Source organism: Bicyclus anynana, chromosome 17 (assembly GCF_947172395.1).
Source record: "Bicyclus anynana chromosome 17, ilBicAnyn1.1, whole genome shotgun sequence".
NCBI classification, from domain to species: Eukaryota; Metazoa; Arthropoda; class Insecta; order Lepidoptera; family Nymphalidae; genus Bicyclus; species Bicyclus anynana.
In genome coordinates this window covers 11649254-11663824 of record NC_069099.1, presented here as the reverse complement: position 1 = coordinate 11663824, position 14571 = coordinate 11649254, and the positions used below count along the sequence as shown (strand labels likewise).

The 14571-nt window shown below is 37.1% G+C and overlaps 1 protein-coding gene across 1 annotated transcript in view; it reads right to left on the bottom strand.

The window, feature by feature from the left end:
• Positions 1-14571, bottom strand: part of LOC112055357 (uncharacterized) — a 65370-nt gene that overhangs the window by 2702 nt on the left and 48097 nt on the right. The window contains exon 2 of the mRNA XM_024095468.2: positions 3110-3238. Coding sequence (XP_023951236.2) covers positions 3110-3238 — 129 coding nt within the window. The remainder of the gene's footprint in view (positions 1-3109; positions 3239-14571) is intronic.

The window sequence follows — 14571 nt, the reverse complement described above, 5'->3', positions numbered from 1 at the left end:
AATATTAAAAAAAAAAAGTGTAACATCTATACATACATAAATATATAATGGAATTAAAGACAAAATTGTGCATGTTTACGCTCAGTGGAAATAATTTCAGATCAATTTTCGCGGTGATTTTGTACGTAACCTATCTATAGTATAAAATTATCATTGGTATATAATAGAATTAAACTCGTGACACAGATCCTAGTGTAATTCTATTGTCGATTACCTACGCTATAAGTAATACCTATAATATGATATGTAAGGTTTCAGTGACCGATTATAATAATATTAAGACCTATTATGAATTTACTTATTACATTTATATCACAGTCATAATTATTTTTAGTATTATATACTTAGAGTAGTAAGTATAAAGTCTATTTTTTTTTTTTATATTTTAAAGAGCTTAGTCACTAAAGTGACTATTTGGCTCTCGTAATCCTACTTACGCTATAACATGCATTATCTAAAACTATCTTGAGACTAATTAATATTACCTACGTTTATTCAAATTATCTTAAAATGTACTTCGCTTCGGACACATTCCAGTAAGATATGATAAACGTCCTTAGGCACACTCCAAGCAGATTGGTGAGTGTACTTTGTATCGTTGTTTGTAACATCTTGAGGAAACCTGCATACCAGAGAATTACCTTAATTCTCTGCGTGTGTGAAGTCTGCAAATCCGCATTGGGCCAGCGTGGTGGACTATTGGCCTAACACCTCTCATTCTGAGAGGAGACTCGAGCTCAGCAGTGAGCCGAATATGGGTTGATGACGACTTTTTATCGTGTACGCAAATCTATTTAATGAATTATGTCCGGAACGAAGTCTTACAGCTATAGAAAGTCTATATTTATAATTATTATCATCATCATTATCATCTCCTGTACCTTATCCCACTTGAATGGGGTCACCATAATATGTCAATATCTGACATTCTCGTTTATCATTTTTTTTTATTCTTTACAAGTTAGCCCTTGACTACAATCTCACCTGATGGTAAGTGATGATGCAGTCTAAGATGTTAGCGGGCTAACTTGTTAGGAGGAGGATGAAAATCCTCACCCTTTCGGTTTCTACACGGCATCGTACCGGAACGCTAAATCGCTTGGCGGTACGTCTTTGCCGGTAGGGTGGTAACTAGCCACGACCGAAGCTTCCCACCAGCCAGACCTGGACAAATTAAGAAAATCTTAATCTGCCCAGCCGGGGATCGAACCCAGGACCTCCGTCTTGTAAATCCACCGCGCATACCACTGCGCCACGGAGGCCGTCAAAAATCATCATCATACTATACATATATATCATTCATCAACTTACTCGTATCATCTACTCCTTTTACCCACGTGTTCTCTTTTACACGTTTTTCAGCAATCTTATAGTAATATGTCTTATTCCTCCGCTTTACCAAGTTGATACCATACCAAGGTAACCTTTTATTTCTCAACTTTTCTGTCACTGTCGCCACTTTCAGACGTGCGCACTTGCAGACTTGCAGACTTTTGTGCAAAACTCGTTTCACCACTAGAAAGCCATGTTATTGGTAAGCATCAAAGGCTATATTTTATTCTCGTATCTTACGAGAACGGGAACTAAGGAGGCAAAACCGCGAGGCAACGGGTGAGGTGAAACTACTTGTACATATGCTTTCTGTGGTGAAACCACGAGGCGCCGACTAGTAAGAATATTCCTCTAATCAACCTTAAAAATAGGTAGGATAGATTAAATAATTTGCTTGCACAAGGTATCATAAAACGGAGTAATTAGTTAAAGGTCTTAATACTCGTTGCAGATCGTCATACCTACTTTACATACAAACTTTCCGCTAAATGGCTTGGGCTAACCTCTTGGGTAACACTCTCACGGATCACTTTACAGCGTAAATTAATTAATAAGGAAGACGTTATTTCTCAACAATGTTGGAATTTGAAATATATCCACATTACTATTTTCAGTAGGGTCATCTGCTAAGAGTTGACAACACCCAACAGTAAAAGGTCGAAAGACAAGATTAATCCTACTATCACACAATAAGAGGAATTAGATATGGAGATGCATCGCACCCAAATTCACTAACAAAATTGTCGTTTTTCAAGGGGGACGAGTCAAACTCACACTTCGAAAATATTTAACAACAATAAATATATTATGTGTACACTACACACAACTATAAAGGACATCATTCACGCTCCATACATTTCTGGGCTCTTTTTGAAAATGCCGGCCAACAAAAAAAATGACACGACTCGTCAGAATTAGCCATTTGGAGCATGCCATATGACTAATCATCAAATGACTAAATCTAGTGATTCGTGCCATTTTTTTTCGTTGGCCGGCACTTTTAAAAAGGGCCCAAAATGAATGATCTCCTTTGATTCGCAATACACACACGTGTAATTTTTACACACACTATCAAACACAGGCCCTGGTAAGCCGCGGAACTTGTTGCCTTGTTGATTTGTTCCATCCCCTTTCGGAACTAAGGCATCTTGGCCTATGGGTCGAGTTGTTGACTTATGCCCGAGCGTAGATTGCGATTCCTCGTATGATCCGTCCGTATATGTAGTATCTGGTAGTTTGTATGTAGAGTTAATGGCAGCAGGCAGGTCATCTCCTCCCGGATAAAAATCCAGGTGGGGATGCGGGCCTCGACGCTATGCCTCCTATGCCCGGGTAAGGCGCGAAGGATTTTGTTCCCCCGGTCATGTTCTTCCAGCCCCTTTCGGGGCTGAGACCTTTCGGCCTTCGGGTAGTAGTCCAGGATGTCAATCATGTGCCCCGCGCGGACTGCAATTACTCGCTATCCTGCGCTGGGGCGGTGTCAAGTCCGGTGAAATGCCCAACGCGGACTGCGATGCTATCGCTGTCCTGCGCTGGGGCTGTGTCATGTCTGGTATGTGCGTCTTCCATCTCGTCGCTATCTTCGTCGCCGTAAGCGTCTGCGCCTGCAGGTTCGGCCACGTAGGAGGAGCTCGCGAGGTAGGGGATGCCCGTTCGGCGGTCTCTCGCGGTGCGGTGCGATGCCATGGAGGTGTTGATAAGGTCCGTTATCTGGACGCACGAACATACGAGACGAATTCTTCCACGGTGGGTGTCCTGGTGGTTACTGGTAACTTACCGTATAATAGTGCAGTGTTGTGTGTCTAGAGGGCGCGCCGGGTGGTGGCCGCGTTGTGAGCAGGCCGCGCGCGCTCCTCTCTGCCGGCGAGACGCGCGCGCAACATCTGCGATACCACTTCTACTGCGCCTGGAATCAAAACGAATTCTATTAATTCATCAGCATCACCTACGTCATCATCAACCCATCTTGATCTAGATACATCTAAATACATCTTTATATTCAGCCGGAGGACGTGGACTGGACATGAACTAATAAATAATAACTAACTTTAATTGGTTAACTGACAACCGAGTATTAGTATAACTTTGATATTATACACAGTTAAGAGTATGAATATACACAGATAAGAGTAACATATAACGGATAAATAGTATTTAATTATTATTCGATTTGTTTTACGTTCATCTTTTATTACAATAATAAAACAAGGGTAGATAGAAAAATTAAACAAAAACTTTCTCAATACTTTACAAACAAAAACAAAAAGTTTACTTACATTTTTTTTATAATATTGGATATATTTAGGGAAACAATTTACATTGTTGTGGAAATCTCGTACCTACGAGTACAAAAAAAGATTTCTACAACAAAGTATCTCTCTTAAAGTATCCAACAATATAAAAAATGAATATATTGATTGGGAAACTTTTTGTTTAAGTTTTCCATCTACCCTCCGAATGGCCCAATTCAAGCGGCAAAGCAGTTCTTAAGATAGCCATACGCGCAACGATTTACTTGAATGGTTAGACACAAGTACACTGTAAACATGATTAAAATACTGTTAATGAAGAATATTGTTAATCTTTGTTCAAACAATGTTTCTTTTTTCGATTCGAAAACTTATGCAAATTTTTGCTCGAGTATACTTGTGTCGCATATGGGCTATGTTCATATAAATATTATGTTTATTTGTGCAAGTTACTTGCGCAAGTGAATCGTTATATTATGTAAAGGCTAGCACAAAGTAGCATAAATATTAAGAAAGCTTAACCTACTATCGCTTCAATATTAACTGTCAGGTTTGATCGGCAATTTAAACTTTCAATTTACTCGCTTCATGCTCCTGAAAACTTGGCTTGAGTGACAGAAGCCCAAACTTTATCGTAAATTTAAAAACTTTTGTCTGTAATTCCAAAAACTCCGATTTTTTAAAAAAATATTAATTTAATTTTTTTCTTCTTTTAAAAATGATTATGAAAATTGTTAACATAAACTTCAATAATATTTTTAAGTAAAATTGGATGAAATGGATGTAAAGTAAATTATTCAAATTCAGCATTAGTTGATAGTTATTTATTGCTAGAAATTGATGATAGAAATATAGTTATTTTTGTAGTTCTTGTTGCTTTAATCTTTTGACGGCCTCCGTGGCGCAGTGAGATGCGCGGTGGATTTAATGACGAAGGTCCTGGGTTCGATCCCCGGGTGGGCCGATTAAGGTTTTCTTAATTGGCCCAGGTCTAGCTGGTGGGAGGCTTCGGCCGTGGCTAGTTACCACCCTACCGACAAAGACGTACCGCCCAGCGATTCCGATACGATGTTGTGTAGAAACCGAAAGGAGTGTGGATTTTCATCCACCTCCCAAAAAGTTAGCCCGCCTCCATCTTAGATTGCATCATCACTTACCATCAGGTGAGATTGTAATCAAGGGCTAACTTGTAAAGAATAAAAAAAAGCTATGTAATTTAGTTACGATCTAACCTGAAAGAGCCCACGACGAATTATGTTATGAAAAATAAAGAGCGTGTTGTCACTGAGCATAACACTTGCGGTTCACGACATGAAAGGAGTCCCCGCAGGGAGTGTAACGATTATTAAAATCAGCTGGTAACATGCTAGTTAACTCTGTGGTCTACGAAATACGATGAAATAAAAATTGGTTTCAATAGCGGTACTCACGATTCCTCAAACAATGACCAATGCAAGTGCCTCGAATTTTCCTAATGGCATGCATGCATTTTAGAAAATCTGCCGCACCCTAATGCGTTCCATAAAAACCGATTTAACAATGGACCTACGTGACCTTTTGTTGTAACATGCTTTCAATAGCCCTGAATAGTTCCCTGCTATCCTAAAGGCACGTCGATTCTCTTTCTAGGTGGTGGACTAAGGTTAAGGAGACTCGTGCTCAACAGTGAGCCGAATATGGGTCTTCAATGATGAATGATGACGAAATTTACGGACGACAATTATAAATCTAAGCTAAAATGTTGCCGAAAGATACGACTTTTCACATTCTACTGTTGCGTTTCTATTGATCGTTAGTTTCTTCAGAGTTCAGTGACGTCACACAAGCATGATAAATATACATTCCATATTACCGTTATAAGCGGAAAATACCAGACTTGTCGACGCCAACCAACGCTGTTTACTGAAAGGAGAAATTCGCAGGAGATAACAGGAGAAATCTCAGACATAATTCTTGTAACTACGTTTTATTAATAAGACATTATTTAAATTAGTAAACGGAAAGACTTTTCTGGTTTAAGATCTTCATTTTCTCAAAAGAATTACATTAAATTCGCTTATATGAGAAATACAATTAACTCACTAAGGTAATTATTCACGTGTGTACATACTAATTAGACTTAAATTCTACAGACAAAAAATCTAAATAAATAATTGCTAAAGAATGCGGGTAGTTTTTAAATTAAATGTTTGTTACGTAGAATACTCGACTAGTTTTAACAAAACAAAGATTAGAGCTTACTGGATGCGATTTAATAAAAAAAATTCAACCGACTTCAAAGTCAGCTATAAAAAAATCAGCGTCTGTGCAACCTTGTGATCACTGAGAAGGCGGTGCCAACACAGTGATGCATTAACTCAAGAAGTTTAAATCATAAAGTTTTAGGATTTTCAGACTGTTCTTTCCCGTGGTGCTTTCAGAAACGGCTTTAATTAATACGCCACGCCATAAAACACCATCACACGCGTTTGACACGTGTCGAATTCCTCTGACCTCCTCCTTTTTTTGAAGTCGGTTAGTAATAGTCAGCGCCGGCCCGAAGTAAATTTTAAAATGGAGCGAGATCCAATTATGGCTCTCCTGTTTGTTTCTAATCATATGCAGATACCTATACCAAATTATAAGTGTAAAGTAAGAATGGAACGCAAAGATCTCGAACATACTGTGGGGTGACCAATTGTAAATAACGCGCAGTACCGACTAATAGTACAGGAAATGTAGGAAAAATCGTATAAGATTTGTAAAATAATTACATGACAAGCTTGTTGGGTTGCTCTCTACCGATGGTTAAAAAATCTCGAGTCATGTAATTCTTTTAGTCATATTTCCTAGATTTCCTGTACTATAATGTGTGTCAAAATGGTTTCAACCCAGCATTTGCTACGCGTGACGTTTCGTCATACGCGTGTAGACTTCTATACTTCTAGGTATGTATTCTGTCTAGGTATGTTAGTACTAAAATTAATGTGTACGTCAAATCCATGTCAAATCGTACGAAGTTGAATTATTTAGTAGAACATTAGCTTCAAATCGGAATACGATACTAAGTAATTTATAATGAAAAGGTAGGTAGCAGTAGGTACTTTACTCGTCTTATGGAATACATTGTCTATCCATTTTGTGTACTTAGGTATATATAACTTTATGAATGGGTTATCTTTTGTTTTTCTAACCTCTCTGGTCAGTGGGCTAAAGGGGAAAGCCCATCTCCTTCCCAGGCCTACCTTACCGCCCGGCAACATCCTAAAATTTAAAAAATCTTGATAATTCTACTTTAATAATGAAATACAATAAGGAACTTGAGCTATATATTATTATTTATTATAGTAAAATATTTATCTTCAAGAGCTATTGTCAACAAATAAAAAAAATGTAAAGAAAATTCATACCGTTCATCAATAAGAATCATGTGCGTAAGAATTATTGTCTTCCGTCATAAAAGACGACCCTTCCAGTATCTTGGTCTCTTAAGAATTCTTATGTAGATCTGTTTCGGCGCATTTGGCCACAGAATTCGTTATTATGCGTCGTATATCTCTTTAACAGTCCTATTTTGACCGCTTTAATAGCGAGTAACATCAGGCAGAAAATGGCAGTAAATAAATGTTTACGTCATTTCTTTTAAGGTTGAGACATGGTATAACATAATAATGGTCTTGGCATAGTAAGGTAACTTATTACATGTCTGGTGACGAATGAGTGACCACAAGAACGTTACAATTGTAAAAATTAAAAAAGGACACTCAACAAAAGTGATCATTTATTTTTTGCGCAAAGGATCAGCCTGGCTGTCCAGCGCGGAAATGCAGCTAGTATTCTTGTCAACATTCCTCATCTGCATGATTTGTATAGTCTCTAGGATTAAGATTTATACAGTTATTAGGAGAAGTTAGCTCATGTTTCTTATTGTATTATTAAAAAAAACAAAATGTTTGAAACTTAAACCTAGTTTCTTATTGTACGAGTATTATTTCTCAATCAAAAAAAAAACAAAATGTTCGAAACTTAAACCTGCTGCCATGTGCGTGAGAGTAGCCCTGAACGCGTTACGTTACCAAGCGGTTATATTCCCTTGTGAAGTTATCTCTTAAAAATATTTAAATTCAAGTAAATAATGCAGGTCTTTAATAATAAAGAAAATCTTATGATCGGAATTGAAAAAAAAACAGAGAGTGTGTAGGCGATGGCACCCACGCTATGACCGGCCTCTGATGGTATATGGATTTTAACGTATATGCAATGCTAAGAGCGGTTCTAGCGTAAGAGCGGTTACACATAGCACCCGTGAAAATGTGGATTGAAAAACTCGGACTTAATTAAAGGTATTGAACAAAGATTTTTCTACTATACATATGTTACGTGCCTACAAATTCACTGCAATAAGTGATCCGAATTTACTCCACTGAGCGCACGCATGCACAATTTTGTGTTTAATTACATTATATATTTATGTATATATAGTTTTTACACTTTCTGAACACAAAACTGGACATTGTAGACAATATTTAGGTATATTATTTATTCAAGTAACATTCGTCATTTAATAAGCGACTAAATAAAATTAAGACAATAAACCACATTTGTCCGCCTCAGTTTCGACGCGCTAGTGACAAATCTCTAGTATAAATATCGTTGGTATTGAAGGACAACTTTGACAACCGCCCTGTTATCGAGCTCTATAGGATAAATCCGATTTGAATCCGACGCACGTCCAAGGTATTCTCATGGATGACGAAAGAAATCCGATAACGGAAGTTGGATTTAGTGCGTATACCATAATAAAACTCACAGAGATCTTTTTGTACGTCTTTCCTTTCCGCCATCATGTCACAGACCGAGAAGTATTTAGGGGAGAGAGGGAGCGCGCTACCTCTGCGTTAGGATATCAACAAATGTTAACTCGTTCGTTTAGATATTTTAGTTTACAATCACCTTACTAAACCAGTAAGTGGTACAAGTATGATTCTCTGACCGAGAGTTATATTTGTTCCTTTTAACGTGGAGACCCTTGGGGCATGGAGTCGCAGTGCCAAAAAAAATCTCCGAATTATTTCTCTACTACTAGTTGCATCGACTGGTAACAGCTGATTCATTTTTTGCTCAAAGGATCAGCTAGTATTTAACGTGGGCATGATTTGTATAGTTATTAGAATAAGTTAGCTTAAGTTCCCTATTGTATTCTTCTTCAATAAAAACAGTAATAAATAATGAACATAATTGAACATTTCGGAACGTAATTTTCAAGGACTAGAATCGGGTGCAGTGTGGAACCGCCCTTAGAGTACGCATTACGTGCTCATGCATGAGGTATTGAGATAACGAGTATCCAATGCGTGTGTCTGTATGTATACATGTTTCCAATCATCGGCATATTTTAACAGCTCACTACAGGGCTAGGCTTTTCTCATTGTGGGAGGAGGGATATAGAATTTAGACCCACCACGCTGCTACGGCTTGGTGTGGCAATTTCAGGCGTACGAAGTTGTGAGCGTTCACTAGTATCTAGTTTATATAAAAACCGTCTTTTTTATATTCTCTCTGGAATTGCCAAATAATGTCTCAAGAAAGTGAATTATTCATGACCATGAGATAAAAAGCACATGAGCTACAATATTGCGCCCTTAATATAGTTATTCACCTTTATACTACGGGTAGCTCTGCTAGTGTCAATATATGTTACCGGCAATGTGTATAGTCCGGCAATTCTATATAATGCCTAGGCAATGTATAAAATACTTAGGTACCTAAAACTTATTAATTGATTATGAAACACGGCTAAAACTCACGTGATATTACGTCGGAGTATGCCCGACTAGTTTCGAAAATATCTACAACTACTAGTTTCGACGTAATATCACGTGAGTTTTAGCCGTGTTTCATAATCAATTAATATGAATAACACTCACGATAGTTTAAATTCTAAAATACCTAAAACTTGTTGAAAACTTAGTAAATATTATTAATTTTATACTTTTCCTAGGTATATTTTGCGTAGCCACTTTTAAATACTTGAGTCTTGAAAAAATACTTGCTATCTTAATCTGAATAAAAGTGTAAATGTTCGTATTGAGAGTAATAATTATATAATATAAAACCGTTATAGTTATACAATTCTTTGATACCAAAATTATCAAAGTCTATTATTTTATACATTGCCTGTGGACCAGTCTATCAGATCTATACAATCCGTAGGCAATATATTATAGCTTAACTAGGTAATGTATACATTCAACAATCATATTCATAATCTTCTTAATTTTATACATTGCCAGGACGCCCCAGGTAATTTATACATTGCCTAGACATTGTATAGAATACCTGAATTATACATATTGCCGGTAACATAATTGTATTTGGGTACCTACGCGTATATTTCTCGTATTTCTTCCTTTACACTCGACCCAGTTTATTGCTGAACCTTTCTTATCGGCAAGCAAACCATTCTCGAGGAACTTGTAAAACCCAATACTTCGTGACCTTTGACCCTAAGTAATTAATCGCGTGACACTCGGATCGATTGAACTTTGAATTATTATTCAGGAGTTACATAGAAGGTACAATTTTTCTACACGATTAGTACCAATATTCTTTAATATCATCCAATTTAAAAGATCTATAATTTCAAGTTTTACATGACGTAACGTACCGAACTATCGACGCAAAGAGGAATCAGGGTTATTTTTCAAAATATACTCGATAATGATAATTTCGTTACATTTCTGTAATTCAGTAAAAATATAGGCTAACGATTCACCCTTAGACAAGGTACCCTTTCCTTTAAAAGCCAAGCCAAGGGCCAAGTAAGCGCCAGCTTTTGAGTCACCCGACGAATGGATTAGTTTATCAGACACCATATTAATTAACCCCCGAAGCAAAAAGAGGGGTGTTATGAGTTTGACGTGTCTGTCTGTCTAGCTGACAGTCTGTTTCTAGTAGCACCATAGCTCCCGAACGGATGAAGCGATTTCAATTTAGTTTATTTCGTATGAAAGGTGATTTATGTGCGACTGGTTTTAGACATGTTTGATGAAAGTCGGTTGAGTTGTTTATACGTTCTGGGGAGTTAAAGTGGGGAAGCATAACCGAGTGTCTGCAAATATACTCGATTAGGGTCTCAAAAAAGCGCACTGAACGAGAGATTGATGACTTGATCGAAAGTGTAATTAATCATGACATTCGGGGTTTTTTAAAAATTTGACGTCATAATAATTTTCTGTCCGTGCACGGCACGTCGGTCGTCTTTCTACGATCGCAAACGCTTTGAAAATTAGAAAAATGTGTAGGAATGACATTTGCTGTCGACAGGTCACGTGATCAAAATCTGTCATTCCCATACATTTTTCTAGTTTTCGAAGCGTTTGCGATCGTAGAAAAAGAATTGACGTGCCACTTGGCTACAGGGGCTGAATATTTACGACGTCTAAGAGTTCGAGCATATTCAGCAAGTAGCAACAGCGCCAGCCACTTAGTGTACGATAAATGAGACGTGGCCAACGTATTACGCAAGTTAAGTAAGTACTTCTCATACTAAAACACATCATTATCTGTATTGTAATCTCCACATATATAACCTCGCAGTTTCACCTGCGTAATTCCCATTCCCAGGGAAAACGGGAAAACATTATATGCTACTCCCTTTTAATGTAACTTTCTATTAATGAAAGAGTTTTTTAAATCAGTCCAGTAGCTTTTGAGTCTCCTCTCAGAATGAGAGGGGTTAGGCCAATAGTCCACCACGCGGCCCAATGCGGATTGGCAGACTTTACACACGTAGAGAATTAAGAAAATTCTCAGGTTTCCTTCGTCGTTTGAGACACGTGATAAATGCATATAACTTTTTGAGTTTTTCGTTACAAAAATTAAATACAAATATTTTTCCGCTTCATAATATTAGTGTAGACATAAACGCAACGCTTTATCGTGGTAATCCCGTTGACCTTCCAGTCGTCCAGTTGTCCAGAAAAAAATGCTATACTACAGCCTTTCTTGATGAGTACTGATTACCAACAATGAAGGTAGAAAACGCATGTCATTTCATAACTTATTTATTTTAAATTATGTATAGTTTGTTTATAAAATGTTATATGAAATATATTAACCTTAACTAATTGTTCTAAGCTTATTAATCAAATTTATTTTAATTAATTTAAGAACAAAATAATTATAATTATTATTAGGTGTGAAATGACTAGTGATTTATAACCTCGTTTTTAATTTGTTTGTTGGTAAACAGTACTCATCAAGAAAGGTTGTAGTGTAGGTTCTATTTGTACAGGTGCGGTAGCAATGGCAAGTGCTCGATAACTTAAGGTGGAGATATGCTAGGGGAACGTTGTGTCAAAGTATATTAAAGTTCGAAGGGTCAGGGTTTCAATTACACACCGCACGACTAATCGATTTTCAATACACATAAATGAAATTCAAGTGTATATCTGTGATTTCAAAATAAGCGTGTTTTCTCTAGTGTTTATAGTTACACGATATAAAGAAGAAAGAAGGAAAAAATTTTATTTTTAAGTAATGCCACATATTACATTCTTAAATTCTAAATTATTCCATAGCTTAATTATTCACGCAGAAAGTGACTCAGCATTTTACCACATACTTCCTACACAAAATATAAGTATGCAGCACTGATTTTCAGTTAGGACCCAATTTAAAACAAAAGCACTCAACCGTAATTAAAGATTACTTTGAGTACACCTACTGATTTTTATAGAAGTGTTTTATCAATGGAATCAGGAATGGTGCTTTTTTAATTTTCGTCTGTTTGCCAGGTATAATCTTGGGAACAACTTAACCGATTTTAATAAGAGTTTCACTGGCAGATAGAGATACTTTTTATCACGGAAAAATATATGATTCCCTTAGGATTTGACGTGTTCGAGGGTGGCATGCGACCGCTAGTAATCAACAAATTAAGTTGACACTGACAATGAAATCATCCGATTCCGATTTATCGCTATTGTTAGCAGTTAAGTAGGTCACCAATAGGCCAGCTACCCTACCCAATGTTTTTCCTATCTATGGCACGTCACTCAATATTTGTGTTGCGGACAGCCTGTGTTCCCGTTACCAACTGTGACAATGCAAAACGTGTGTTGTAGCCATTTATAGTAATGTTATGACAAATTCTAAATGGAGTATTTAGTATTTGTTCAGTGGGATATGTTATTTGTATTATCTTTATATGTTTGAGGCGGACAAAAGTGACTAATATTGTCTTCATTTCATTTAGAAGCATTGTAATCAACGAAAGTTATTTAAACAAATATTAAGTACCTACATATTGTATACTATGTCGAGTTGTGTGTTCAAGAATTGTAAAAATTATATACTCGTAGGATAAATAAGTAAACACAAAGGGAGGGAGGGAGTAGCTAAGTTAGGATCACTTTTTGCGGTGATTTTGTAGGCGTGTGACATATCTAATAGTAGATAATCTTTGCATATAGGCATATAAGGCTCAAAACCCCAAACCTTTTAAAACAAATACTTTAGTTTGAGGGACGCAAGACATGGGTAGCTAATAATAGTGTCCATATTATTGAGTCGTCTCAAAGAAAATAATATTGACTGTCAAATTACCAGGGTACGACTTTAGGCAACCTTACCCTACATAGCCAATGATAAAGATATTATTTTTATGAATATTACCAGATCCAGCTTCGGAAAGTACCTAATTGCATAGTCAATACTTGATGTAAATGTATTAACCATATATTTTTATTTAGTACCTGCCAACTTAACTTACTTCACAATTTACAGAATATTAGGCTACTTTTTATCTCGAAATAATCCATGGTTGTCTCGGGATTCGTAAATAACAGAATTTCATGCGAACAGAGTCGCAGGCGTCCGCTAGTCTATACTAATATTTGAGATAAAGTTTGTGGTGTTGTTGGAGCAATTGCTGGATCTACTAAACCGATTTTGAAAATATTTTTGCCAAAGACATTCAACCCCTATTTCGCCCCTTTGTGATTTTATTTTTGCAACAAAAAGTATCCTTTAACCTTCTTCATATTATGGTCTAAAATCGTGCTAAGTTTTATTTAATTTCATTCAATAGTTTCAGCGTGATGCCTGGTCAACAAAAACACGGACAGGCAGACAAAAAATGAAAAAATATATATTTTTGCTTCAGTGTCGATTAACAATGCCCACCAATACGATTTTTCAAATTATGTTCAATGTACAGAACTGTTACAGATTTATTATAACTACGAGTAAGTATAGATTCTCACGGTAACGGGAACTATGTGGATAAAACCGCAGGGCATTGGCTAGTAATACTATGTAAAATCAGACCGAATGACGTGTCAGTACACTCCTATCAGTCGAGAAATCCCTCGCCCTAATTACGAGTATAGCTGGCAGCACTAATTGCACATTATTAGCGAGCGCAGCCTGCAAATTGATGCTCCGTTATAATGCGACGGTTCCCACTTAAATCAGCAGAGCTATTCGTCAGATGTTTTTAATTTTTTCAAGGACTACCTGTTTCGAATTAGGACGTAATACTTGTGATTACCAAGAAAGTGTAACATAACTTTGAAGAATACTCGCGTAGCTTCGCTTTGACTTATGAGCGCTTCTTCTCTACCTACCCTACCCCTAACCTACCCCTACACCCCTACCCCTATTTAGTTTCGGAAAATACTAAAAAATAATTGGTTTATTGACACTAGTGATCACTGGGTAAGTGGAAGGAAAGGCTAAGAGGACGCAGCCCGATGCGTTGGTCAGACCAAATCCGCGTCGCTCTCGACACCAAGGTACACGAGGCTCTGCAAGTCGTGATAAGCCGAGCCACATGACGCGACATCCTCAAGAAGCAAGCTTGGGTTAGGGGTCACGATCCTCAGTAATGAGGAATACGACGCAAGGAGGAGGAAGTAGGTACTTATTGTAGTTTTGTTTTTTGTCTTTACCTAAAAAATAAGGAGGCTCAGACAAGCACTTTTGATACGTCAGTTGACTGTTTGTT